The following is a 27493-nucleotide window of genomic DNA, read 5'->3' as shown; positions in this document are numbered from 1 at the left end:
GCCCTCCACCCAGCTTGTGAGGCCACTTTCCTAGGAACAAAAGGGAGGAGAGGATGCCGGTTAACTACACTTTTATTGGAAGCTCACGGCACCAGAAAGAAGGCGAGTGCAGCCTCTCAGACTGTCTCCAAGCCCCAGCAGCTGCCCCAGGGGAGCACCCGCTCGGGGTGACAGGATGCCTGTGGCTGGCGGGGCTTCTCACCCGGCGCTACTGACGTTTGTGGGCAGAGCAGAACCGGAAAGACATCTCCATGGACGCGTCACAGCAAGTGTGGGAAACGGGTGGCTGGCTTCTGAACCTCTGGGCCTTCTAGCAAACAGGGACGCAACATACCCAGGGTGGGCACGCCTGTTCCTTTGGCTCAAAGGGGACCAGCTGTCGTCCAGAAACTGCTTGATATCTCGGCTCTGCTGGTCAGAGCGCGAATGGACCCGCCTCTGCCCCGTCACCCACGTGGCGCTCGTCCCCTCTGCCTGAGGCCCCTCAGAGGCTTGCGCCAAGTGGGGGACCAGTAGGACGACCGCCCTCTCAGGGATGTACCCCACAAGGCAGGATCCCACGGGCCACAGGCAACCAGGGGTGACCTGGTTGACCCCGAGTGGGCAGAACCATGCGCCCACCCAGCCTGTCCAGGACCTGCGGAGGGATGGCATGTCTGTCCAGCAGGCAGGCGTAGTGGATGGACAGCTCTCTGTCCACCCAATAGAACAGCGGGGCTCTGGGAGACTCCTGCCAAGAGAGCTGTGTGGCCTGGGCTTTGAGCTCTGGCCCCCTGGACCAAGCGGCCAGTCATCCAGCCTGCTGCAGGCTCTGCGGGGCCACCCCACGGGCAACACCAAGACCAGATGGAGGCCCCCCAGTCTGGCTGCAGGGGGCCGTCAGGAGTGGGAGGGCAGCATCTTGTAGGGGTTCAGGATGCCCTTGGGGTCCAGGAGGGCCTTGAGCTGCCGCATGAGCTGCAGCGCCTCGGGGGGCTTGCTGTAGCCGAGGACGTCCTTCTTCTTGAAGCCCAGGCCGTGCTCGGCGCTAACACTGCCCCGCTGCCCCGCCGTCCACTCATACACGTAGGGCTCCAGGGCGCCCAGCAGGGATGCGCTGAAGGTCTCGGCCGTCACGTTGAGGTGCAGGTTGCCATCCCCTGGAGGGGCAGGGATGCACAGGTCAGCAGGGCCTCCTCGGCCCCTTGAGGCCCTCTCCTCCCCGAGGCCCCCACTCCCAAGGGCCCCCTGCCCCACCCCGCCGCCCTTCACACCACTGGCCGCTGACCTGGGGTGGTCACTCCCCTGCTCCGGGGGCTGCAGCGCCCCCGGCTACACACACATTTCTCTCTGAGTTCTCCGCAGCCCCCCACCCCACCCGCACAGCGCCCCCTCCCCGAGGGCCCCTGCCTGAGACAAACATCTGCCCAACCTGCATGAGCCCAGCTGGACCACTGAGGCCGCCACAGACCCAGGTCCCCCAGCACCCAGGAGGCCTCTGACCGGGTGACCTGCAGCCTCTGACCCAGTGACCTTGGACCACTGACCCTACGACCTGAGACTTCTTATGCCGCCTCCTCCATGCACGTCTGTCAAATGTAGGGAGCAAACCAGGGACCTGTCTCCCACCAAACGTGGTTCCCACAACACAGCCGGGGTGAAGGCTCTGGAAACAAGCGAAGCCCTGCAGAGAGAAGCTGGGCTCCTTTGATCCTCGCCGACACCAGCAGCCCCTTCAGGGCCTGGGGGAGCCACACGGCCCCGGGGCCCTCCCCACACCTTGCACACGCAAACTGCCTCCAACTCAGCCTGCAGTAATCCCCACAGATAACAGCCTGAGACACACACATGCCACAAAAAGCCTAAGACAAACATCACAAACACGCAGAAAGGAAGCCATGATGGCAAGACCCACGAGGGCCTGCGATGCAGCGACTTCCGAAAAGAAGATAAATGGCTCATGTGCTTAAAGAAACACAAGAGAAAACGTATGAGACACGGACCAGAGAGAGCTTTTAAACAGCCAGGTCAATCTTCTAGAAACGAAAAAGAAGGTCACTGAAATGTCAACGACCAGAGAGAGACGTAGCGAGATGCAAAGCAGACAAGCCCGCAGAGGCCTGGGGCCGCAGACGGGAGAGGGGACGCGCCGTGAGCCCGCGGGGGACGCCCCGGAGGGCGGGGAGACGGTGTCCGCAGAGACAACAGGGGAGCGGCGTCCGGAGGCAGAGCCCACAGGCTCCAGCTGACAGACACTGACCCAGCTGGACAGCGCTGAGAGGAGCCAAGGAACCCCAGGACTAGGGACAGATCTTAGAGCAGACTTCTCTCCGTGGAGCACCGCTGGCTGGCCCCGCAACGCCTGCACTCTGCAGAGAGCGGGACTGTCAGACCAGAGTTTCACAGTTCACTGCGGAGAAGCCACTGAACAGCAGAGTGCAGACACGTTCAGGCCAAGAAAACCCGCGGCGCGCTGCCACCTGCCTCCCCAGACCACAGGAAGCTCCAAAGGCAGGGCTGTGACACCAGGTCAGAGACGGACCCGTAGTGTGGCTGAGTCTGGTCAGACACGGGCTCACACGGCGGTAACAACAGCACCACCACCAAGGCTGGGGAGCTTCACGGTGCTGGGGCACACTCCAGACACAGCAACCAGGAGCGGGTGACGGCACCCAAGGGGCAGGCCCCAGGCCCAGGCTCTCAGGGGAACAGCAGTGTCCTGGCGGTGGGGGACAGAGAGCTGACTCTAAGGAACTGGCCCAGATGATTGTGGGGACATGGTTAGCCCAGCATCTGCAGGGCCGACCAGCAAGTGGACACCCAGAGACGAGCTGAGGCTGCAGTTCCAGTCCAAAGGCCTCTTCTGTTGGGGACGTCCGTGTCCTGTGGCCCGGGCCTTCAGCTGATCAGGTGAGACCCTCCCACATGGGGAGGGTGACCTGCTTTACTCAAGGTCTGTGGATAAATGCTAATCTCATCTTAAAACTGTCTTCACAATATCCAGACTGACGTCTGACCAAGCAGCTGGGCACACAGCCCAGCCAAGCTGACACACAGATCGCCACACTGTTTGGGGAGAGGGTCATGATACTGATTAATCTCCACCTCTTTTAAGGTAGGACACCCTGATAACTTTGCCAGAAGAAATATCAACAACCTCAGACATGCAGATGATACCATTCTGATGGCAGAAAGTGAAGAGGAACTGAAGAGCCTCTTGATGAGGGTCAAAGAGGAGACTGAAGTAGCGGCTTGAGGCTCAGTGAGACCGTGGCGTCTGGCCCCATCACTTCATGGCCAACAGAAGGGGAAACAGTGGAAACGGGCAGACTTTATTTCAGGGGGGCTCCAAAATCATGGCAGACGGTGACGCACCATAACATTAAAAGATGCTTGCTCCTTGGAAGGAAGTTATGCCAAATATGGACAGTGTATTAGAGATCAGAGATCACTTTGCTGACAAATGTCCCCATAGTCGAAGCTCTGGTTTTTCCAGCTGTCATGTACACACGGCAGAGCTGGACCCTAAAGAAAACTGAGCGCTGAAGAATTGATGCTTTCAAACTGTGCTGCTGGAGAAGACTCTTGAGAGTCCCTGGGACTGCAAGGAGATCCAACCAGTCCATCCTAAAGGAAATCAGTCCTGAGTATTCATTGGAAGGACTGATGCTGAAGCTGAAACTCCAATCCTTTGACTACCTGATGAGAAGAGCTGACTCACTGGAAAAGACCCTGATGCTGGGAAAGACTGAAGGCAGGAGGAGAGGGGGCGACAGAGGATGAGGTGGCTGGATGGCATCACCGACTCAGAGGACATGAGTTTGTGCTGGAGTCCAGCTCCAGGAGCCAGGGATTCAACCTCAAGGGGTGAGCGGTGTCGGCGAGAAACGACACAGCCTCTCAGTTTTCTTGGACTGCCTGCTTATTTCAAGTTTAAGATTCTCTTTTATGCTTTTACAAAAACATTAGGTAGAGGTTTGACATCCTCAGATCCCCCTCACCCAGATTTATTATCTCCGTAAATGACTGTTGCCCTTCAAACAGAGTTCCTGCCTCAGGGATTCTCTCGGAATCAGCTTTACCATCTATTATCTACCTCCTACTGTCCTATAGGTAACTTGTGATTACATTGCAACTCATGCTACACTCCTCAGTTTATTTCTTATCTTTCTAAATCCTGTTTAACCCCTAACATCCTGAGCTCACTATCTCTTAAAAAGGCTTCTAGCTATAGTATCTCTAAAATTCCTAACCTCTATAAGCTATAGTATCTCTAAAATTCCTAACCTCTATAAGCTATAGTATCTCTAAAATTCCTAACCTCTATAAGCTATAGTAAAACATGCTAACATTAAAACATTCCTTAAATCTTCAACTTCTAACTATTTTAATTATTTCTAAGCCCTAAACACCGTAAACTCCTTTGCCATAAACATTTTCCTCACAAACAGGCTTCAGATAGCAATCCTTCCCGTGGCCTCAAGCTGCGGCCTATGTGCTCATCCTGGAACACTCTTTTGTAAAAGTCCTTGAACAAATGTCAGTGACTAACTTTATGGATTATTTTCTGAGCACAGCTGCAGAAGGCTTTGTACCTTCTCATACTCCCCGCAAGAACAATAAGCACCTTAATATTCCTTTTCAGTCAACTCAGCCAAGAAGAGGAAAAAACAAGTCAAAATCACAAGGCCTAACTCCTTCATGCCGGGTCCATGCCTGCAGAACAAAGAGAGGGGGTTGGGACTGTGCCTCCATTTTGTCAGTAATGCCTAACTTGGCTCCCGACAAATTTGAGTAAACTCCAGAAAACAGTGGAGGACAGAGAAGTCTGGCATGTTACAGTCCAGGGGGTCACAAAGAGTCAGACACAACTAAGCGACTTAACAGCACCACCACCACCCTGATAAAGATACAATTCTAGGGATGCTGCTGAAAGAGCAGACAGGCATAATTTCTTGTTAGTAAATGGAAACAAACTCTATGAGATAAAACACCAACCAAAAGAAGGTAATTCGGTTCAGTTAAGTTCAGTCGCTTAGTCGTGTCCAGCTCTTTGCAACCCCATGGACTGCAGCACGCCAGGCCTCCCTGTCCATCACCATCTCCTGGAGTTCACTCAAACTCATGTCCATTCAGTCGGTGATGCCATCCAGCCATCTCATCCTCTGTCGTCCCCCCTCCTCCTGCCCCCAATCCTTCCCAGCATCAAGGTCTTTTCCAGTGAGTCAACTCTCCGCATGAGGTGGCCAAAGTATTGGAGTTTCAGCTTTAGCATCATTCCTTCCAAAGAAATCCCAGGGCTGATCTCCTTTAGAATGGACTGGTTGGATCTCCTTGCAGCCCAAGGGACTCTCAAGAGTCTTCTCCAACACCACAGTTCAAAAGCATCAATTCTTCAGCGCTCAGTTTTCTTTATAGTCCGACTCTCACATCCATACATGACTACTGGAAAAATCACAGCTTTGATTAAACGGACCTTTGTTGGCAAAGAAGGTAACAATTCAGAGCAAAAAAAATAGAAGAAACAAGGGACAAATAGAAGGCCCAAAGTGAGGCCAATCCAGGTCACTGCACAGTCCCTGTAAATGAAGGGCAGCAAAATATGCCACCTCAAGACGGGCCACTTTGGCATAAGGATTATTTTGAGCTGAAGGTAACTGAGAAGAAAGAGACACAGAACAGCCCCCTGCCCTCCATCCACGTGGAAGCAGGACAAGAATGTGTGAAGGTGTCCCCAGGCCCCAGCAAGGGCAGGACGAGAGTGTGTGAAGGTGTCCCCAGGCCCCAGCAAGGGCTGGGCCACCACCCGGGACAGCTCCGGGCTTGGCCTACATGAGACTCGTGTCCGCCAGTTTCCTGCGTGTTTATAAACCTTCCCACAATTTGCCCCTGAACATCCGTCCTCTTCCTTCATCCATGCTGTCTCCAAAGAGGTACTGTTCTTTGCTAAAATGCCCCACAAGTCGAACTACCTGAGAATGAGCAGCACCCTGTGGGGTCTCTCTGTTCGGCCTCCACGACCTTCCCTGAGCTCCAAAGGGCAGACTGGCACGGTTGCTAATCAGGGAGGGGAGGGGTGCAGAGACAGGGAGGAGCAGGCAAGAACCGCAGAGCAGCAGGGGCAGGGCACGGGCGCGGCCTTGAAAAGAATGAGACGGCCTATCGGCGCCAGGTGGGACCAAGATGGCCACGAGTCAGCCTCTACTAGACCTTGGGCCTCGGTACACATCATCGCAACACGTCAGCACTCGTCCCAGCACGACAGGTCCAAGGGCGACCCATAGAGACCAAGAAGTCGGCCGTGATCCACTTCCTCGAAGCCTCCGCCTCTCCCCTGAAACAGCTGGGATAACCCTCCCACTCGTTAGCTTGTGAGATTACTGGCCGCCCCACAGATGGGGGACTCTCCCCTTCTGAGATGGCCCACACTGTGCAGCGCGCCCCTCTCTAAACGAACCGGCGTCTTTCCGACCGTTCTGTCTCTCATTGCATCCTTTCTGCCATGAGACATCAAGAACCTGAGCATCATTAAGTCCTGAGACCAGGTGTGCGACCTCAGTTAAAAGACCATGGGTGGACTTCCCCAGTGGTCCAGGGGTTAAGACTCTGCCTGCCAACGCAGGGGACGTGGGCTTGATCCCTGGTCCCAGAAGATTCCACACACTTCAGGGCAACTAAGCATGGCAGCTCCTGAGCCTGTGCGCTCTAGAGGCGCCCTTAGAATTGTGCTCTGCAACGAGAGAAGCCCACTCCCTACACCTGGCGGGGGCCCACCCGGCAGTGAAAGCCTAGCGCGGCCCAAAGCGAACCCGTGGCGTCTCAGCGCCACACGCACGCTGCTGCTCAGTGGCTCGGCCGTGCCCGACTCTTTGTGACTCCATGGACTATATTCAGCTTGCTCCTCTGTCCCTGGGATTCTCCAGGCGAGAATGCTGGAGTGGGTTGCCAGGCCATCCTCCAGGGGGTCTTCCCGACCCAGGGATTGAACCTGAGGCTCCTGCCGCTCCTGGACTGCAGGCGGGACTCTTTACCGCTGAGCCAGTGGGGAAGCCCAAAGTCACGTGGCACACGGAAAGAAATTTAAAAAGACAAGAGCAAAAGACCGTGGGTTTTGCCTGGGCTCGACTCCCTGCCCCCACCACATGGGTTCCAGTCCAAATCTGAGGGACGTGGTTTCAGTTGCACCTCAAGGGACGCATTTGACAGTATCTTTGAGCTTTGCAGAACTAAGCGTCCCTGTAAGTGGAAGCTGTCAGGTTCTTCATTCCACAGAGGATCCCAGTTTGCTAGTCTGGAGAAGCTCAGGAGACACCTGAGGCCAGGCTAGGGGAGTGCAGGCCCCGCTCACACCCTGGTCCCTATCATCAACCCTGCCCTGCACTGTCCCCATAAACTCCTCACCAGATCCTCCCAGCTTGGGACACAGTTCAGGGGCAGGAGCCCACCGTGCCACCCCAGCCTGGCAGAGCAATAAATCTATGTTTTATTACTTTGCCCCAACTCTGCCTCTGAGATTCGATCTGGCACTGGTGCACAGAGGCCGGCCTCTCGGCATCGAATTGACAGCCCAAGTCTCCACCTTCAGAAGCAGCCGAGGCACCAGAAGGGGGCCCACCCTCACCGCAGGGGTAGGGGGCTCGCTCGGCAGCTGACAGCCAAGCAGGCTCCGGCCGCCGGCGGCACAGAGAGCAGGCTGGATCCAGAGGGTCTGCTCTCAGCACCAGGCAAATGGCTGGGGAGACGGGCGGTGCCCCGGGCAGGGACCATACTTCCACCCGCAGCGCTCTCCACCCAGTCCCCCATCCACCGCACGGTCAACAGCAAGCCCACGGCCTTCAAGTGGATGGAAAACTCCCGCATGTTTGGAAGTTAAAATACACAGTTCTGACCACCTCGTGGGTCAAAGAAGCAATGATGAGGGAAATCAGAAAGCATTCAGAACAGAAAGATGACGAGAGCGCCCTCAGACAGGGGGAGCCCCCGGCCAGTGGCAGAGACGGGACAGAGGGAGGCACCCTGCGTCCCCGACCCACTCCTCTGCAGAGGGGTGGCATCGAGCGCCCAGGGGAGCAGATGCCGAGTGGGCGGAAGTACCGGGCGTGCAGGGCCAGTGCCTCGGTCACAAGACACAACGGCCTGGAGCCGGGTCTGGCCCTCGTGACTCCTGTGGGCGCTCCTGGATGCTGCCAAGTCTAAGGAGGCAAGAAATAGGTACTTTTTAAAACCAGCAAACACAACCTGTGTGCTTACATGGAGGGAAATTTAAATACACTGAAGAGCAGAAAGGCTGAAAATCAGTGAGCTACGTGTTTAATTATAGTCAGAAAAGCAGCAGCGACACCTGAAGGTGGAGAAGAGAAAAGCACCGAACACAAAAGCTACAATGGAAAAGACCAGCAAGGCCCAGCGCTGACCGTGGAGAGACTGCAAAATCAACAAGCACCCGAGCAAGAGAGAACGGTGTGGACGGGGCCGCCCCTCTCTCCCAGTCACAGGGGCCCGGCCGCCAGCCCCTGCGGCCATCCCCTCTCTCCCAGTCACGGGGGCCTGGCCACCAGCCCCTGTGGCCGTCCGCTCTCTCCCAGTCACGGGGGCCCGGCCACCAGCCCCTGCGGCCATCCCCTCTCTCCCACTCACGGGGGCCCAGCCACCAGCCCCTGCGCCCACAGCCCTGTGCGGAAGCCAGGACACACCCTGGCCCGAGACAGCTGAGAGCCACGCGGAATGGGGCTCTCCCGCCCAGACGCCCGCGTCTCCCCCGCACCCTGGCACGCCTGCTTGTGAGGAGCAGTAACTGTGATGTCTGGCTCACGGGCCTTTCTGCCCCAGCACAACGCTCCCATGTATCCTGGCTGCTCCTCTGCCTCCGGGAGCAGTCCCTCTGCACCGTCCGAGAGCCCGCTCCCCGCCTAGAGCTCTCAGTATGGTCCCAGATAAAACTGAACTCGCAACCTTCGGGTTGTACAGAGAAGAAACCATCCAAATCGGGACTTAGACGGTCCCCTCCGCAAGTGCTGGACACGGCACAAGGGATAATAAGAACAACGCAATGCCAGAACACTCAGGATCTTAGAAGAGACGGACAGAAGGCCGGAAAAAAAATGAACAAAGCCAATGCTGAAGAAAAGGTAAGCTGGGAGAGTCCTGAAGTTATGAAAGAAAGTGCTTTGTAGTCCAACTCCTAAAAAAAAATTCCCCACCAAAAACTTCAGGCCCAAGTACCTTCACCTGCAAGCTACTAAATGTTCAAAGAGGAGGTAATCTCAACCTGCCAGACGCTTCCAGAGATGACCCCCAGGTTGCTTTATGACTCTGAGACCAACCTCCAGCCTGGACAGACAAAGGGAACCTGATAGGGCAGGATGGAGGAGCTCCTCCACGGGGTCAGTAAACGGGTCAGACAAGACATAGAAGGGTCCCGGTCACGCTGGGCTGACCCGGACACACAGACCCACTCGCCCCCAGGTCCAGAGAGATGAGCCCCGGGGGTCAATGGGAAACCAGAGCCCGGCACCCGAGCAGACGCAGAAAGAGCATTCAGCAAATCAGCAATCACGCTCAATTTCCAGAGTGGAATTCCTCCACGTGATGCATTCAGGGCCCCCACATACAGTCCCGGGAGGCAGAACTGAACCCACCCTATGGAAAGGACAGCGGAGGCCCCAGGCAGAAGTCACCCCCACACCTGTGAACAGACGGGGCTTTGGGACACCTGGTCCCAAAGGCTGCAGAAAATCGAGCGGGATGAAATTGCTCCTTCCTGTGAATCAGTAACTTACAAGCATGACTCTTCTGCACACAATAATGACCGGAACTAGCTTTAAGACCCTTTCATCTGGAGGGAGGGCCGGGTCAGAGCTCATCCTCAAACAGGAGACCCCTCGTGATCAGGCCGGGCCCCCGCCCCAGCCAAGCCCCAAGCCCGCGCTCCCAGGGTGGGCCTTCCCGAGCAGGCCTTCTCGGGACGCCCCAGGCACACCCCCGATCCCGCGGGCTGTGCTCACCCAGGTGGCCGTAGCCCACCACGTGCTTGGCACTCGGGCCGAGCCGGGCACGCAAGTCACCCACGAGGTCGTAGAGCCTGTCCAGGGGCAGCGAGAGGTCGTACTTGTACACGTAGCCGTCATGGCTCAGGGCCTCGGTGATCCGCTCCCTGAGTGCCCACAGCATCTGGAGGGGGTACGGGCACCGTTACCCTGAGCGGGCAGGGCTGCGGGGTGACCCCAGGGTCGGGAGAGAACCCTCAGGTGACAAAAACATCCCACGCCATGACAAGGGCACGGGTTCCATCTGAGAACCCACACTGGACGGGGGCCCCAGACGTGGCCAGGCGGGCCCCTGAGGGCAGACACCCAGGGCCCCTCGGGGACAATTAGTGCTGACACTGTGACCTCAGGACCGGCAGGGCGGGGGGGGCTTGGGGACACAGGCGGAGACCTCAGCATGGCCGAGCGCCCTTCCCAGCACCCCACGACGCCCTGTCTCGTCACAGACGGCCCGGGAGGGGGTCCCCAGGCTTGTCCCGTCTCATCACCCCCCATCCTCCCAGTCCCACCTCCATGTCTCAGGAAACATCGAGGCGAGGCAGCTTTCTGGGTAAGGGAAAACATCGTTTTCTTCATTTCTTTTTTAACAAGCCCACAGTGCAATAATCACCCCTGAGTAAGGAACAGTTCCTCGCCAGCACGGGATACCCACTGGGCGTCTGCGTTTCCCCAACTGCTCAGCACTGTGGGTCGCGCCCTTCCCACGCCTGGGCGCCCCGAACTTCATCGTGACCTGACGCTCCTCCCGTGCCTGGGGCCCGGCCACATGCCCGGCCTGAGCCCAGCAGCCCCGCCCGCCCTGTGCGGCCTCCTCAAGCCCACAGAGCTGTAGGCCCCTTGTCCACCCACCTCGCCCACCGCTCCAAACCCAGCCTCTCTAGAACCCAGTCTCTCTAGAACGTTCCTTCTGCAACACCTCTGTGCACCTGCACAGCTAACGCTGCTCCGTCACCCATCCAGGCTCAAACACCCCCGACCCCCACCCCGTGTCTCCACCAGGGCCCCAGACACCAACGCTTGAGAACGGGGCATCAAGGTAGGCGGTATGACCCCTGGGGTGGGACCCCTCCCCCGGCAGACGGCCCAGGAGCCCTGCTCTAGCTCCGCCCACCCCACACAGCAGCCTGGAGCTCGATGCACCCAGACAGAGCCGGGGTCGCTGGACCTGGGCCCTCCATCAGAAGACGTGGGCCCTGTGCCCAGAGCAGGCAGGGCCCGGCTCTCAGGCCTGAGGCCCAGAGGTTCCTCATTCCCAGGCAAGTGCGTTTAGTGGGAATCAAGGGAAGCATGGGAGGCAAGCCCCAGCACTGGGCCCTGGTGGGGAGAGGAGGACATAGCCCAGGTCTCAGCCCCTATCCCCCCCAGGACTCAGCCCCCACCCCCCCCAGGACTCAGCCCCCATCCCCTCCAGGACTCAGCTCCCATCTCCCCCACACCCCCCAGGACTCAGCCCCCACCCCCCCGAGGACTCAGCCCCCACCCCCCCGAGGACTCAGCCCCCACCCCCCCCAGGACTCAGCCCCATCCCCCCCAGGACTCAGCCCCATCCCCCCCAGGACTCAGCCCCCACCCCCCCGAGGACTCAGCCCCATCCCCCCCAGGACTCAGCTCCCACCCCCCCCAGGACTCAGCCCCCATCCCCTCCAGGACTCAGCTCCCATCTCCCCCAGGACACAGGCCCAATCATTCCAGGACTCAGCCCCCACCCCCCCGAGGACTCAGCCCCCACCCCCCCCAGGACTCAGCCCCCACCCCCCCCCAGGACTCAGCCCCCACCCCCCCGAGGACTCAGCCCCCACCCCCCCCCAGGACTCAGCCCCATCCCCCCCAGGACTCAGCCCCATCCCCCCCAGGACTCAGCCCCCACCCCCCCGAGGACTCAGCCCCATCCCCCCCAGGACTCAGCCCCATCCCCCCCAGGACTCAGCCCCCACCCCCCCCAGGACTCAGCCCCCACCGCCCCCCCCCCGAGGACTCAGCCCCATCCCCCCCACCCCCAGGACTCAGCCCAGCAAGCCCAGCCTCACAGCAAGGAGTGGAGGGAGTGGCTGACAGGAAGGACAGGAAGGTGGCGGGTCACTAGGAGCAGGACTGAAATCCTGTGTCAGGAGGTGAGGGCCTCTGAGGAACCCAGACCGGAGGGCCAGGTGGGAACAGGATGGGTAGCAGCCTCCAAGGCCCCAGGTCCCTGGACGGTGACCGTGGCCCCCCAGCTCCCACGCCCACACGGTGATAGCAGCCTCCTCCATGCCAGGCCCACCTTCCTCACCCTCTGGTGAAGCCCCTCCCAGGGAGCCCCCCACGCCCTGCCCAGCCACCCCCTGTCCACAGGCGCAGACACCGAGTGTGTTTCAGTGAGGCGGCCGGCAGGTGGGTCCCGGCCGCAGCCCCTCTCACTTCAGCGGTGGCGGGGGGGGGGTCATTGCCCACCTTGATCCTCCTCTCGTCGCTGCCCAGGGTCCCGTCGGTCACCAGCCCTGAATCCAGCGCCTGCTCCAGGAAGCAGCCCAGCTTTTCAGCGTCATGCCCCGGCCCGGAGCCCGCTGTCTCAATGAGGACGTAGAAGGGGCTTTCTGGAAGCGCAGAGGCAGGGTGAGCAGGGGGAGGCGGTCAGGGGAAGGCCGGGGCGGGACCGCTGGGGCCAGGGAGCTCCAGCACCTCCCGACGTGCTGGGGTCACCCACAGAGCAGCCACCGGCTACTGTGGCTAAAGACAGGTCCTTCACTGTAAGAGAAACAGTGCCCCCCGGAGACAAGGCAGAGCCGGAATGCTGGGGCCGGGATTGTGCAGTGGAGGGCAGGGCTCCTCTCATCAAACCACAGGTTGAGTGGAGGTGTGCTGCCTGCCGTGGTGGATGATTCCTCAGGGGCATTCTGTGCATACAGGGGCCCTCCACACCCCCAGTGACCCTCCACAACCCCCAGGGGCCCTCCACACCCCCAGGGACCCTCCACACCCTCCAGGGGCCCTCCACACCCCCAGGGACCCTCCACAACCCCCAGGGGCCCTCCACACCCCCAGGGGCCCTCCACACCCCCAGGGGCCCTCCACACCCCCAGGGATCCTCCACCACCCCCAGGGGCCCTCCACACCCCCAGGGACCCTCCACACCCTCCAGGGACCCTCCATGCCCCCAGGGGCCCTCCACACCCCCAGGGACCCTCCACAACCCCCAGGGGCCCTCCACACCCCCAGGGACCCTCCACACCCTCCAGGGACCCTCCACACCCCCAGGGACCCTCCACACCCTCCAGGGACCCTCCATGCCCCCAGGGGCCCTCCACATCCCCAGGGACCCTCCACACTCCCCAGGGGCCCTCAACATCCCCCAGGGGCCCTCAACATTCCCCAGGGACCCTCCATACCCCCCAGGGGCCCTGCACACCCCCAGAGGTCCTCTGTCCATCCAGGGACCCTCCACACCCTCCAGGGACCCTCCACGCCCCAGGGGCCTCCATACCCCCCAGGGGTTGTCAACACCTCCAGGGACCCTCCACACCCTCCAGGGACCCTCCATACCCCCAGGGGCCCTTAACAGCCCCAGGGACCCTGCACACCCCCCAGGGGCCCTCAAAACCCCCAGGGGACCTCTACGCCCCCAGGGGCCCTCCATCCCATTAGAGACTCCCCTCCCACCCAGGGACCTTCCCACCCCACCCCAAGGGACCCTCCACTTTTCCAGGCCCTCACATATAGAGAAGATGCCACGTGAGAGCCCCCACCTCACCCAGCCCCCGTGGAGCCCTGGTCCTGGGCTTGTAGCCTCCAGAACGGGGAAAAGCAGTGCCCTTGCTGAGGGCTGCGGTTCCGTGAGGGTGGCCTGGGGTGAGACCAGGGCTGCTTCCTCTGGTCGTTTTCAGGAGTGAGAGTGCCAGGACCTGCAGCTGTGCAGGTTTACCCAGACGCACACAGTGCGTGGACTCAAGAACCAGGTGTGACAAGCTCGTCAGCTAAATTGGAAGGAGCTGGCTGAGCTCTGGGGGCTGGCACGTTTTGGGGGGACACTTCTCCCAGCTGAAGAGCCGGCGGAGGGTCCTGACTGTGTCCAGCTGTTCCAGACACCCCGGGGCTTTGGCACAACTGCCAGCATCTGACCCAGCTCTGCTGGGGAAGGGATCTCAGGGAGAGCCCTGCCCTCAACAGCAACGGGGAGGCCAGAACCGCCGTGCTTCCTGCCCCCTCCACTCCACGGACGGGCTGGAGGCCTGGCACCTTCCATCAGCCCACATGCCAAATGGCGCCAAAGGTGAGGCGGGCACTGCCCACAGGCAGGCAGGGACAGTACCTTGCACGGGGCAGGAGAGACCAAGGTGGAGCCTGACCAGCGTCATGCACTCAGCATCCATGAACTCAAACGCAGACAGGATCTCGCCCAGCATCGCCCTGCAGGTACGGAAGGTCTGCAGCACTTCGGCAAAGCCCGGACAGCCTGCAACAGGTACGGTGAGAGAACAGGCAGACTGGCAGGCAGACACGGGGCCTCCACGGGCCACCCGAGCCGCCCTTCAGGCAGCAAAACCAACCCGCCCGGCCAACGGCCACTTGGAAAGTCGCAAACACGCGGGAAGAAACGGGCCCCTCGGGAAGCAACTCGGCTGTGTCTCTGACACCCCGGGTCCCGCAAGCATTCAGGGCACGTTTCCTGGCACCCAGCTCTCCGCGGCGCCCCAGCACCCGGGGCTGGCTGCCAGGCGCCTGAGGCAGAGCACGGACGTCGATGTGCAGGCAGGCGGGGCGGGCCAAGAAGACCTGGTGGGCACGGGGGTGAGCTCGGCCCTTCCCGGCAGGGATGAGGAGGCCCTGAGGGGTCCCGGGAAGGGCAGGGAGGAGGGTCAGGGGGTGGGACCCACCCGTGGGGCCAAGGAGCAGCCAGGGGTGGCCTGTGAACCCCAGCAAAGGGAGCTGAGCGAACTGGAGACAGATCGGAGGGAATCTTCCAGAAGACAACACAGAGCGGGACAGGAGGGAAAGCCGCGTGGTTACGACACGTGGAGACCGACAGCCTGAAAGGTCCCCTCGTGCGTCTCATCACCGTGCTGGGAGGAGAGAGGGCTGGGTGGCTGCTGAGGACGGGGTGGAGGGAAGCTTCTGGAAGTGGGGCGCTTAGGAAGCTCCAGAAAGAAAAAGAAACGCGCTCTCACAGGAGACATACTGGAACCCATAAGAGACCAAAGGAAAAGAGGAAATCTCTGCGTTGGCCAAAGAAAGAGAAACAGCCGCTCAGGGCGGCCGCAGGGGACGCCAACCCACCACCGGAGCCACGAGGAGCGCCGCTCCCACAGGACGGGAGACGCCAGACGCTGGGGCCACCTTCCAGGAAAGGGGAGGGAGACGTGCCAGACAGACACACATGGACTCACATGGACTCAACAGGGACTCACAGCCCCAGGCGTCCGTGACAGAGCAACCAGGATGTGTTCACAGCGCGGGCCGGGAAAGCCCGACGCAGGACAGCAAACGTGGAATTACAGTGACGACCAGCGCGACAGAAGGGGCGGGCAGACGGCATTAGGACGACAAGGTCGTGGGGCCAGAGCCTGGCGCGGGTGGATGGGGACGGGGCAGGAGAGGGACTTGGGGCAGGGGAGTCAAGAAGCCGCGCGGCCGGAGGGGGCCCCGACGCGCCTGCAGAGACGGTGGCGAGCCGCTGGCCCCCCCAGGTGGACTAACGGCCCTGAGATGAACGGACCCGGCCCTGGACCTGGCACCAAACGCTGCTTCCCTGCGAACCTTCCGGCATGAGTGAGTGAGTGAGAGGGAAGGAAAGTCATTCACTCGCGTCCGACTCTGTGTGACCCCAGGGACCGCACCCTGCCAGGCTCCTCTGTCCCTGGGATCCTCCAGGCAAGAACACTGGAGTGGGTTGCCATGCCCTCCTCCAGCGGATCGTCCCAACCCAGGGGTCAAACCCGGCTCTCCTGATTTGTCTTCTTTTGGTTTTGTTTCCTTTCGGTCTTTACCCCACAGCGTGAGCTGTTATTTAGGAATAACAAACACCGGGTGGATGAGACGCAGGAAGCCCCGGTCCTTTTACAGAATAAAGCGCACCCGGTCCAGACCCCACCTTGGCACCAAGGCCAGGTCCCAGCCTACGGGCAGAGGGAGAGGCGGGAGGAACGGGAGGGGCGGCCTGCGTAGCTGCAGGCAGTGCTGCCCAAGAATCCCCCAGAGGCTGGGGGAGGGCGCCTACCAAGGAAGGCCACGTTCACAGCGCTGGGCTTGGGCGGACACAGGATGGACACGGCCGTGATGACCCCCAGGGTGCCCTCTGACCCAATGAAGAGCTGCTTCAGGTCGTAGCCCGTGTTGTCCTTCCGCAGAGACGTGAGGCAGTTCAGGACGGTTCCGTCGGCCAGCACCTAGAGATGGCGTCAGCACTGGCCCCACGCTGCCCTGGGGTAGCCAACCCACCCTGTGCACCGAGAGCGAGCCCTGGGGCAGAGGAGGGGGGCGGGGAGCACCCAGGGCAGGGTGCAGAGCACCTGGGGCAGAGCAGGGAGCAGCCAGATGGGGCGGGGAGCACCTCGGGTAGAGCAGGGAGCACCTAGGGTGGAGCCAGGAGCACTCGGGTGGAGCAGGGAGCACCCAGATGGGGCGGGGAGCACCTCGGGTGGAGCAGGGAGCACCCGGGGTGCAGGAAGGCAGGGAGCACCCGGGTGGAGCACGAAGCACCCAGGGTGCAGGAAGGCAGGGAAAGGCAGTGCACCAGTGCCCATCCCTGCGCTCCTCATCCACAGGCGCCTCAGTCATGCTCTCTCTGGTGAATTTAGTCAGAAGCTTAGCAGCACAGCATGCAGAAGCCAGCAGGAGACTTGCGATGAAGCAGCCTGCAGCCGGAGAGCAGCTCAGGGGCCCGCGGCTCACCAGACAGGAGCGCCTCCCCCGCCCCCAGTGGGCAAACACAGGGGCCGCGCTTTAGAAAAGCCCTGGAGCTGTGGCGGCACGGGCCCCCGGGGAGCCAGCGGGCAGAACGCCACCACCCGGGAACCTGCTCAGGGGAACAGCCCCCACAGCAGCCCTTCGTGGGGGCAGGAGGTGCATCATCGCCTCGTGGGAAGCCAGAGAGCGGGGTGCCGCGTGTAACCCCCACGGCCCAGGTGAGGCCCAGGGGAGACCAGGCCGCACCCCGAGGTGGCCTCCCTGCCCACCTGAGGCCCGAGAAGGTGGCACCAAGGCTGGGCCTGCAGCACCCTGGGTGCCCGTGTATGGGAGCAAGGGTGCACCTGACTTCTGAGCCAGGGGTGTCTCACCAGAGACCTTGCATGCCGACCACTGGGAAAGGCCAGGCCCCTGGGACCAACCCAGGAGCCAGAGCAGGTCCGGCCAGGTCCCTGGAAGCAGGGCCAGCGCCTGGCGGCAAGTGTCCCCAGCTCACCACTTCCAGGCCCAGGACCGTCCCCCGCAGGGAGCCGTATCGCAGGAACCGCAGGCCGCCTGCGTTGGTAGCCACATTCCCCCCGATGTGGCAGCTGCCCTTCGCCCCGAGGTCCAAAGGCATGATGAAGCCCCGCTCCTCCACGTACTGGCTCAGCGCCTCCAAAACACACCCCGCCTGGCAGACCAGGACCCCTGCCGAGCAAGCAGAGCCCCCGTGGGGGCCATCAAGCTCAGCCCAGGGGGCCCAGCAGGCCAAAAACCCCGGGAGGGGCATCTGCCCATCCAGGAACCAAGGTGAGGAGGAAAACGGGTGTCCCTCATCCCTCCCCTAGAAGATGGCTTTATGGGAAAAGAGGAAAGGCCAGTGGGGCCACGTCGGGGGAACAGGGCTCACACACACAGGCTCACGAAAGAGAGCGGTGAAGAGGGGTTCCTACAAGGCTAGGGCCCTCAAGTGCGGGTGGGATTCTGCCCCAGGGGGCATGTGACAAGTCTGGAGACAATCTGGGCTGGAGATGCTGCTGGCATTGAGTGGGTGGATCCTGGGGTCCCGCCCAGCCCCCCAGTGTCCAGGTGCCCTGGCCAGAGAGCGTGCTCTGCCCAGGGGTCCTGCCCGAGAGGCACCCACACAGTTGTGGGGCCTGGAGCTTCGAAACTGTGGAGCCCCTTATACACCCCGCAGGCCTCAGGGAGGGTCGGCGTGGCTGGGAGGGGCCACAGAGCAGCTCAAGTCCAAGGTCTAAGTCGCCCCAAGGACCAAGGGGCCTGGGTGCCTGCTCGTCCCCCCACCCCGGACCCGGGCCCCCCTCCCCAGCCCAGCCCAGCCCAGCCCAGCCCAGCCCGGCCCAGCAGCCGAGAGAGAAGTCCCGGGGGCGGCCAGCCTTACCCGACACGTCATGGAAGCTGAGGACCTGGTTCATGAGGGCGGTGGACAGGATGACCTCGTCAAAGACCGGCGTGCTGCCGCCCACCATGCCTGTGTTGCCCCCCTGGGGGTTCACGGCCAGGTTCCGCTCGTGACAGTACCTGGGACACGCCGAGGACCAGGGTCAGGGCTGCCTCCGACTCCCACGCCAGCACCCGGGGAGGACGCCGTCAGGGCCATGAGAGCCCAGCCTCTCCCACCACCGAGCCAAGCCACTTCCTGCCGCAGCCTCAAGGGGGTGCCTCCTCCATCCCCACACACGACAGGAGTCTGAGGGGCAAGTGACCCCGCAAACCGCGGGGGGAACAGGCGGTCATGGTCTTCCCAGGTCACAGACGAGGCCCGGGCCACCCCGAGGCTGCTCCTCCGAGCGCAGACAGAGCATCCGCTGCCGCCCTGCCTGTTCATCTCGACAGCTGCAGCCCCGGGCACTCAGGGCCCCTCCCGCCCCCCACCCCGCATCTCTGCTCCCCTTTATCCTGGGCTGTCCACCCCTCCCCTGCCCATTGCCCTTCAGAGGCAGGTCAGAGTCACCAGCAGCACCTCGTCCCCAGCCAGCCTCCTACCGAGCAAGGACCTGAAGGGACCGGGCCCTGATGGGTCAAGATCTGGGCACTGGGGCCCCCACCCCGAGGGGCAGGCTGCCCACGTGCGTCACGTGAGCCACCTGCCAGGCAGCCAGCCTCCAGCCGCAGCTCAGACAGAGCAGCACCAGGTGTCCCGGGGCCCCGCACACACCTCCACGGGCGGCGGGGACAGAGCACTCTCGGGCGCTCACCTTCCACGCATCGACAGTGGCGTGGAATAGGAATCAGACCACGGGCATAGCCACATGGAAGGGAAAGGCCGTGACGTGGGAGATACAATGTGATGATGCTTAACAGCCCACACACGCGCAGGAAAGCGCTGAGCTGACAAACCAAAATGTCATCGGCGGTTATATTTGGAGAGGAAAATTTTGCTTTTGCAATTTTTTTTTCTTGATGGCTTTCTATGTTTTCCAATTTTTCTATAGTAAACACGAGGGTACAGGGATAGAAAACTTCAAAGCAGGCGTTTTTCAAGAAAAGGCCTGTGCCCACCGCCGCCCTGCGTGTCTAGGCTGCCTGGCGCCCCCTGGAGGCCGCGGCTCTGCTCAGCCTGCTCGGCCCCTCTGTCTCCGGCTCTGCCCGCCTCCCGCCCCCGCCTGCCTGGCCGCGGGGTCCGTGTGCTCTCCGCCCCGCGCTGGTGACGAGGCGGTGGGGCGGGCAGGGCGCCTACCTGAGGACGTGTGCCACCTCCTGGGTCGTCCGCGGCCTCAGCAGCACCTTGCTGGAGCCTGTGGGACAGAAGCCACGGCCACCTAGGAGGGGCGTCCCGCCTCCTGGGGAAGCCCGCCCGCCGGCCTCCCGCCTAGAGCCTGACTCAAAGGAAGAGGGCCCGCCCGGGAAGCCCGTGGGCTGGAGCTGGGCCTGGGGACCTCAGCGGCAGGAGCCCGGAGTCCTCTTCACTGCAAGTGACTGGGTTTCCCCGGGAAGGAACCTGTATCGTGTGGCGACACCTGAGGCCACGTGAACACCCGGCGCCCTGCGAGCCGACCCCCGTGAGCTTCAGCTTCCGAACGCACCCATTCACCTGCACTCACGAACCCACCTCCTGCTCCAGGAAGGGGCCTTCCCCACCTTGCGTGTTTATCATCTTGGCTATCCGTCCACAGCAGTGCAGGCTGTGGACTCTCAGTGCTTGGTTATCACAAGTTATTTGATGCCCGGTCGCGGCCTTATCTGTAGGCATTCCTGACCACTGCCTCGAAGACAATCAAGTTTCTCTCTAGCTCTCAGTTTTGCGGAAAGTGCTTCAAGCAGCTAAGAGGCTGCAGGAGAGCAGGAGGCTGTCTTGCACGTTTCCCGCTGTGTCACTGACTTTTACGGTGCTCTGAGATTGGGCTGTAGTTTCTAGCTTACTTTCTTATTATGAAAGCCATGTCTCATTTGCTTTTCATCAAATGAACCGTGTCTGCCCAGGTGCCTGGCCGTCAGGCCTCCAGGTCTTTCCGGGCGGCCGAGTGCAGGGACCCTGGTTATCCGCGAGGCTCCTGTTGGTTTCATTCACTCGTGTTTCTCATACCTGAGCTCCCACCGTGTGCCCAGGCCCAGGCACAGAGAGAAAAGCAAAGTTCTCCCGCCCTAGGGATTACCTCTCTAATGGGGAAAAGGATAAGAAAATGGTCTGATGTGTTAATAAGGGGGGGCCACAAAGAGAGCAAAGCCCAGGGCAGAAGCCATCAGAGGCAAACTCTGGGGAAGCCCCCAGGACTGGAGGGAAGGGACGTCCAGCCTGGAGAGGCTGGCAAGGGGGCAGGCAGAAGGGCCAGCCACACAGGGTCGGGGTGCCACCGCCACCATCACCCCCCACCCCCCACCACCGCCCCACCCCCCACTGCAGCCTCCCTTCCCCTCCGAACGCCCTGCTGTGCTCACAGGCGGGCCACCCTTGATCCAGCCCTCCTCACCCTGCACACCGCCTGCCAGGAACATCCCCAGGGCTCCAAGGGCCTGACTTCAGTGGACCGTCCCCCTGCCGGCCCTCCCAGCCCTCCCGGAGGCTGTCTGCCCACTGTCCCTGGAGCAGCTGCCCCCACCGCTGCCGAGCCTTCCTGCCTCTGCTTCCCTTCCGCTGCAGCCCCCTCTCTCACTCAAGGTGCCTCTGGGCTTGAGAAAAGGGAGGCACCCTCCTCACCTCAGGGCCTCATCCAGGCACCCTCATCCCACACACAAACACAGCATTGCTCCTGGCTCTTGGTCCCCCAGTCAAGGTCAGCACACACCACTTGGGGTCAGCACACACCGCCTCGGGGTCAGCACACACCGCCTTGGGGTCAGCGTACACCGCCTCGGGGTCAGCATCCACCACTCAGGGTCAGCACACACCTCCTAGGGGTCAGCACACACCGCCGAGGGGGTCAGCACACATCACTTGGGGGTCAGCGCACAGCACCTTGGGGTCACCACACACTGCCTCGGGGTCAGCACCCACCACTCAGGGTCAGCGTACACCGCCTCAGGGTCAGCACCCACCACTCAGGGTCAGCACACACAGCCTAGGGGGTCAGCACACATCACTTGGGGTCAGCGCACGGCACCTCGGGGTCGGCACCGACCGCCTCGGGGCTGCTCCCACAGGACCTTGCAGAGCTGACACCTCCCGCCCCGCCCTCAGCAGGAGCCTGCTGATCAGGCCGTGGAGATTTTCTGCTCCAGGACTCAGAGCCGCCTTCTCGAGCCAAGTGGCCCGCAGAACAGGCTGTGCCCAGCATCCACACTGCCCATGGGACCGCGGGCCCCCACGTTCCTCAGGGGCGTCCCTCCTGTCTCGGTATCAGAGACACCACGTGGTCCTGCGGCGGGGCGGGGCGGGGCAGGGCGGGGCGCGGCTGCCCATGAGGACGGGGCGGGCCTGGGCGCCTTCCTCAAGGGCACCCTGGAAGAGAAGCCCAGCAGACGGGTGTCCACCGCCTCCAGCCTCCCCACGGGGCAGGGCCGGCCCAGCACCTGCGCCCACGCCCAACTGCACTTGCTTCTGACGCTGCAGTCTGGTCTGGAGCCTCGCTCAGCTTTCCTGCCGCTGTCAGGGCCCCGCCGTGCCTGAGCCAAGAGCCCAGCACACCCGCCAGAGCTCGCCCTCAGCCTGGCTGCGCTGGCTCCGGGCCCAGCCTGAGGACCTGGGCGCCCAGCGCATCCTGGCAGTTCAGGCTGAAACATGGCGTCGGGCGGTAAGCTGCTTCTCTTCCATATCTTCTTAATATGCAGCAGAAACATTGTTGGGTTTTGTAACTAAGTAGGTCACGTGACCTCTGAAATCACTTCGAGAGACAACACAAAAGTGGAAGTGTTAGTCGCTCGGTCGTGTCCAACTCTTTGTGACCCCATGGACTGTAGCCCGCCAGGCTCCTCTGTCCATGGGCTTTCCAGGCAAGAATACTGGAGTGGGTTGCCATTCCCTTCTCCAGGGGACCTTCCTGACCCAGGGATCAAACCTGGGTCTCCTGCATTGCAGGCGGATTCTTTACCATCTGAGCACCAGGGAAGACAACACAGGGCCTTAGGAAACCTGCTATTAAGAAGGCAAGCTGAGTCCAGAAGAATCTCCAAGCTGGTGTGGGGGGTGTGGGCGGCCAGGCCATCTTGCAGGGCCCGCATCCTGCCCAAGCGAGCTGCAGAGGGGACAACAGGCCCCCCAAAAGACGTGTAGACACCCCACCCCGCAGAACCCATGAGCATGACCTTCCCTGGAGAAAGGGTCCTTACAGATGCAATGAAGGCCTAAACTTGAGATCATCCTGGTGAGGGTGGCGCCCCAATCCAAGGACAGCGGCCTCATAAGAGGACAGAGAGGGAGATACGAGGAGAGGCTGCGTGAGGGGGACAAGGGCCGGAAGACACCACACGTCAAGGTCGCCTGGAGCCCCAGGAGCTGGAAGAGGCAGGGAGGACCCCCCACTAGAGGGAGTCCTACCCTCAGCTGAGACCCGAGAGGAGACACTCCAGTCGTTCGAGCCCAGATTGCGGTTCCTCGCTATACATTAGCCCAGGCCTTGGGCGGCAGCCATGAAATTAAATGACGTTTGCTCCTTGGGAGAACAGCTGTGACCAACCTAGACAGCATATTAAAAAGCAAACATTACTTTGCCAACAAAGGTCCGTCTAGTCAAGGCTGGAGAATCCCATGGACAGAGGAGCCTGGTGGGCTGCAGTCCAGGGGGTTGCTAAGAGTCGGACATGACAGAAGCGACTTCACTCACTTTTCCCTTTCATGCATTGTAGAAAGAAATGGCAATCCACTCCAGTGTTTTTGCCTGGAGAATCCCAGGGACGGGGGAGCCTGGTGGGCTGCCGTCTATGGGGTCACACAGAGTCGGACACAACTGAAGTGACTTAGCAGCAGCAGCAGCAGCAGTCAAGGCTATGGTTTTTCCAGTGGTCATGTACGGACGTGAGAGTTGGACTATAAAGAGAGCTGAGCGCCGAAGAATTGACGGTTTTGAACTGTGGTGTTGCAGAAGACTCTTGAGAGTCCCTTGAACTGCAAGGAGATCCAACCAGTCCATCCTAAAGGAAATCAGTCCTGAATATTCATTGGAAGGACTGACACTGAAGCTGAAACTCTGATACTTTGGCCACCTTGATGCGAAGAACTGACTCACTGGAAACGACCCTGAGGCTGGGAAAGATTGAAGGCAGGAAGAGAAGGGGATGACAGAGGATGAGATGGTTGGATGGCATCATCGACTCAGTGGAAAAGAGTCTGAGTAAACTCCGGGAGTTGGTGATGGACAGGGAGGCTGATGTGCTGCAGTCAATGGGGTCGCAAAGAGTCAGACACGACTGAACTGACCTGACGCCTTGCGAGGAAGTGAGTAGCAGTTAACACACACACACCCCTCAGAGCAGCTGGGGGGGCAGGGGGGGTGGTCAGCTGTTTTATCTTAATTTGCAGATGTCCTGCGTCAGAAAAGCGTCTGTGACGCCGCCCGGAGCTCCTGCACCCAGTGCTCACCGCTGGCCGCATGGAATCCCAGGCTGTTCCTCAACCCCTGCCCACCCCAAGCATGAAGGTGTGAACAGACCCTCACTCACCTCGGACCGTCCTCAGCCAGTCCAAGTTGGGAGCCTCAAGCTCCTCCGGGTCTGTGATGACCCTGCCAGGGACAACTTGCTCCAGGGCAGCCAGGTCGTCCTCAGACACCACGGAGAAGGGCAGCCGCCGCACAGGGTAGCGCTCCGGGGTCAGCGTCACCTCGGGAGCGCGGGAGGAGGCCGAGCAGCTGCCTTGTGGAGCCAGGGGGCTGGTGCCCCAGGCCCCTCGCGGGCCGCCCAGCCCAGGGATCCTGGACGGCCCCACCCACATCCTCTGTCGCACGGAGGCTCCTTGAATGCAGGCTGCCCGCCAGCAGAAGAGCCACGCAGGCCACCTGGGCACCAGAGGGGGCATCATCACTCCTGCCCTACAAAGTAAGTGAGTGGACCTGACTCTGGAACAGCTCGGAGCAGACACAAGGAGAGCACCTGCGGGGGGGAGGCAGCTCAGCAGGGCCCCGGGCCCTCAAGGGCCCAGAGACCCACACTGGCTTCCACGGCTGCGGGGGCAGAGTGAGGTTCAGACCACCCGGAAGAGGTGGGCTGGGTGGGCACCAGGGACACGAGGCCTTCAGCTGATGCAGCATGGCACCCGGCAGGAGTGACCCCCCCTGACAAGTCACGAGACACACACCCCTGCCTTAGGCCACCCCACCCCCACCCCTGTGTTAGCTTTAACATCTGCAACAACCACGCCTCTCAGCCCCTCTTCCTTCACAAGGAAGGAGCAGTTACGGTGCTGTGAGGGGCAGACGCCATTTCCCTGGTAACTCAGCTAGTAAGGAGCCCGCCTGCCATGCAAAAAATGCGGGTTCAATCCCTGGGTCCGGAAGATCCTTTGGAGAAGAAAATGGCGACTTGCTCCAGTATTCTTGCCTGGAGAAGTCCTTGGACAGAAGAGCCCGGCAGGCTACAGCTCACAGACTGGGGTCGCAGAGCTGGACACGGCTGAGCGCGCCTGCGCATGAAGGTGGTGGTTTAATCGCTCAGCGGCGTCGACTCTGAGACCAGCCAGGCTCCTCCGTCCCTAGGATCGCCCAGGCAAGAATACTTGAGAGGGCTGCCACTTCCTTCTCCCTGGAATCTTCCTGACCCAGGGAGTGAGCCAGGGTCTCCTGGACGTGCAGGTGGGTTCTTTACGACAGAGCCACCAGGGAACAAGTGGTTAAAATGATAAACCTCATGTTTGTGGATAGGCTACAAGTTCACAGAAAGCGCGGGGCAGGGGGAAGCTCCTCTGGGCCCCCGTCGTGGGGACCCGGGAGTGCGCAACTCGCCAGGAAACCCCCGGGGACGGGAGCGGGGTGGAGCACCGGTGTTCGGGTTGCTTCCAGCTCACCTGGCGCTCAGACCACCTGGGCGGCTGGAGGGGCAGCGCCCTCTCGCGGGGTCACACCTCCGAGTGACCCTGCGGACACGACCAGAGCCCCGGGTGCCTGGAGGCAGCGGGCGCCGCACCAGCGGGGGTGAGGCTTAGAGGCGCGGAGGCCAACCCCCCCGTTTAGGGCTGCGCACGGCAGGTAAGCAGCCGGCTCGGGGCCGGACTCCCGCCGGGGGCCGGGCGCCTGGGCTCACGGCCGTTAGGGGGCCACCGGGGGCCAGGAGCGGCCGCCCCAGCCAGGGGGCGACGACCAAGCGCCGGCGCCCCGCGCGCGCGCGCTCACCCAGGCTCGTCCGGAAGGCCCGGGGCGCGCAGCCTGCGCGATCGCGTGACCGGATCGGCCCGGGCGGCGGGATCCGAGGGCCCCGCGGGCGCCCGCCGCCCCGCGACCGCGCGCCTCCGCCGCCCCCGGCCCGCGGCCCTCAGCCAGCGGCCCTCAGCCCCTCCGCCGAGCCCCCGCGCGGACGCGCGCACGCACTCACGTCCGCGTCCCCGCCGCAGGCTTCGCGCCGCCGTGGGGAGAGGGCGGGGCGGAGCGGGACTGCGCCTGCGCCGGAAGCCCTCGGGGACCCCGCCCGCCCGGGCCCCGCCCACCCGGGCCCGCCCCTGTTGCTGGCTCCGTCCGCCCCACTGCCCCGCCCTCTGCCCGGACTCGGCCCACCCAGGGCCCCGCCCCTTTCGCCGTGATGCCCGGCTTCATCCAGCTTCCCCCGCGAGCACAGCTGGCCTTCAGTCGCGTTGGCACTGCCTAGCGTGGTCCCTGCACAGCCTCCCACCCCTTCCACGAGGACTGGCCCGCGTGTACATCCCTCCTGACCCCAGGGCGTCACTCTGTCCTCCTAAGTGTCCCCAGAGGACCGTGACTCACCCTCTCAGCTTCGGGGAACGCTGGCACGCAGAGCCCCGGTCCCCTGGCCCCGCCCCTGGCAGAAGGGCAGACATCCCTGCGAGGCTGCAGGCAGAGCCCGAGGGCGCCCCGAAGCGCTTGAGAACCCCAGTGCCCCAAGTGAGGGGCCCTAGGATCTGCGCCCGGTGGCGATCCCGCTTCAGGAAGGCCCGGACCACCCCCACCCGCTCCGCCCCGGGGGACACAGAGTCCGCCTCTCGGGACTGCCGCCTCCTCCAGCCCCTCCAGTTCGTGCCCGCCCGGTGCCAGTTTGCCACCTACGGCTCCAGGGTATCTGCTCTGTGGGCCCGTTGGGCTCTGCCATCTGGGGCACCAGGCTGTGGGGGCTCCCGGCCTGACAGGTGTTCCCCGCCCCAGCCACCCAGCGGCCAGCTCCCAGCTGCCTCCCCCTCCCCCGGGTGCGCCAGCAGAGGCTGAGCAGCAGGTCTCCGCAGACATCTGAGCCCCAGCTCCGTGGAGTTCCTCTTCCCAGCGCTCCTGGGGCTGAGGTACCCAAGGCGGCCATGCAGCCAGCTGGCCTCCTCCTCCTCTGAATCCCAGTCAGCACGCCTCCTCCAAGCTGTCAAATCCACAGACTCAACCTGCTTCCTCCAATTATTGCTACCTCAATGTCCCTTTTTGCTTCTTCAGCCCTTGGATGTCCTCTATTAAATAGTTACAGTACTCACAGTGGTTTCCATGCACCCTTTGATGGCTGACACAGTCACTGGTACCCGGAGCAGAGTTCTCTTCTCACCTTCTGGCCCCCGTGTCCTCCCGAGGCGGCTCCAGGACACGTCTGGCTCACCAGCTCCAGAGTCCTCGATGCGGCAGACAGGAGGGGCGTTCTGTGGGACGCTAAGATGATGACCCCTGGCGGAGGGCACGACAGAGTGTGTACATGGCCCAAGGCCAGGTTGGGAAGGCATGCTGCAGGTTCTGCCAAGTAGAACAGAGATCCAGGTGGTCCCTGCAGATTGGCAGAGAGTACAAGCGAGGACTGGATCCACAACCAGCCACCTGCCACCCGCCACCCGCCACCCGCCAAGAGCGCGAGTTCCGCTCTGGTAAGGATGCCTTATCAGGAACAGCAGCTGCAGCGGGGCCCTCACCACCTCCAGTAAACCTTCTTCCCTAAGATCTGCCTGCCTCTTCACAGTGAGTCAGTGGGGGCACGCTAGGACGCACCCTGCCTTTGGGTTACGCCCTGGCAGGGAGAGAACACTCGAGAGACTTCCCCCTGGCCCTTCCTACCGTGACAGTCCTCGCTCCACAGGTTGACGT

General features: G+C 61.9%; 1 protein-coding gene across 2 annotated transcripts; it reads right to left on the bottom strand.

Moving 5' to 3' along the window:
• Positions 1–72: 72 nt before the first annotated feature.
• Positions 73–25820, bottom strand: D2HGDH (D-2-hydroxyglutarate dehydrogenase). Of its 2 annotated transcripts, none has more exons than XM_068964371.1 (10): positions 25806–25820; positions 23943–24310; positions 19588–19645; positions 18289–18428; positions 17401–17594; positions 16216–16384; positions 14311–14454; positions 12456–12598; positions 9984–10149; positions 73–1139 (listed from the first exon to the last, which is right to left on the bottom strand). In XM_068964371.1, exons 2-10 carry the CDS (start codon positions 24298–24300, stop codon positions 880–882), a joined length of 1632 nt encoding a protein of 543 aa, XP_068820472.1. In that variant the 5' UTR covers positions 24301–24310; positions 25806–25820; the 3' UTR covers positions 73–879. The 2 variants fall into 2 exon arrangements, with proteins under 2 accessions (XP_068820472.1, XP_068820473.1); XM_068964372.1 differs by lacking the exon at positions 25806–25820 and adding an exon at positions 25282–25366.
• Positions 25821–27493: the final 1673 nt, after the last annotated feature.

The sequence above is a fragment of the Capricornis sumatraensis genome, chromosome 2, assembly GCF_032405125.1.
Source record: "Capricornis sumatraensis isolate serow.1 chromosome 2, serow.2, whole genome shotgun sequence".
NCBI lineage: Eukaryota > Metazoa > Chordata > Mammalia > Artiodactyla > Bovidae > Capricornis > Capricornis sumatraensis.
The sequence above is the reverse complement of the archived record's forward strand: the minus strand, read 5'-3'. Positions and strand labels throughout refer to the sequence as shown.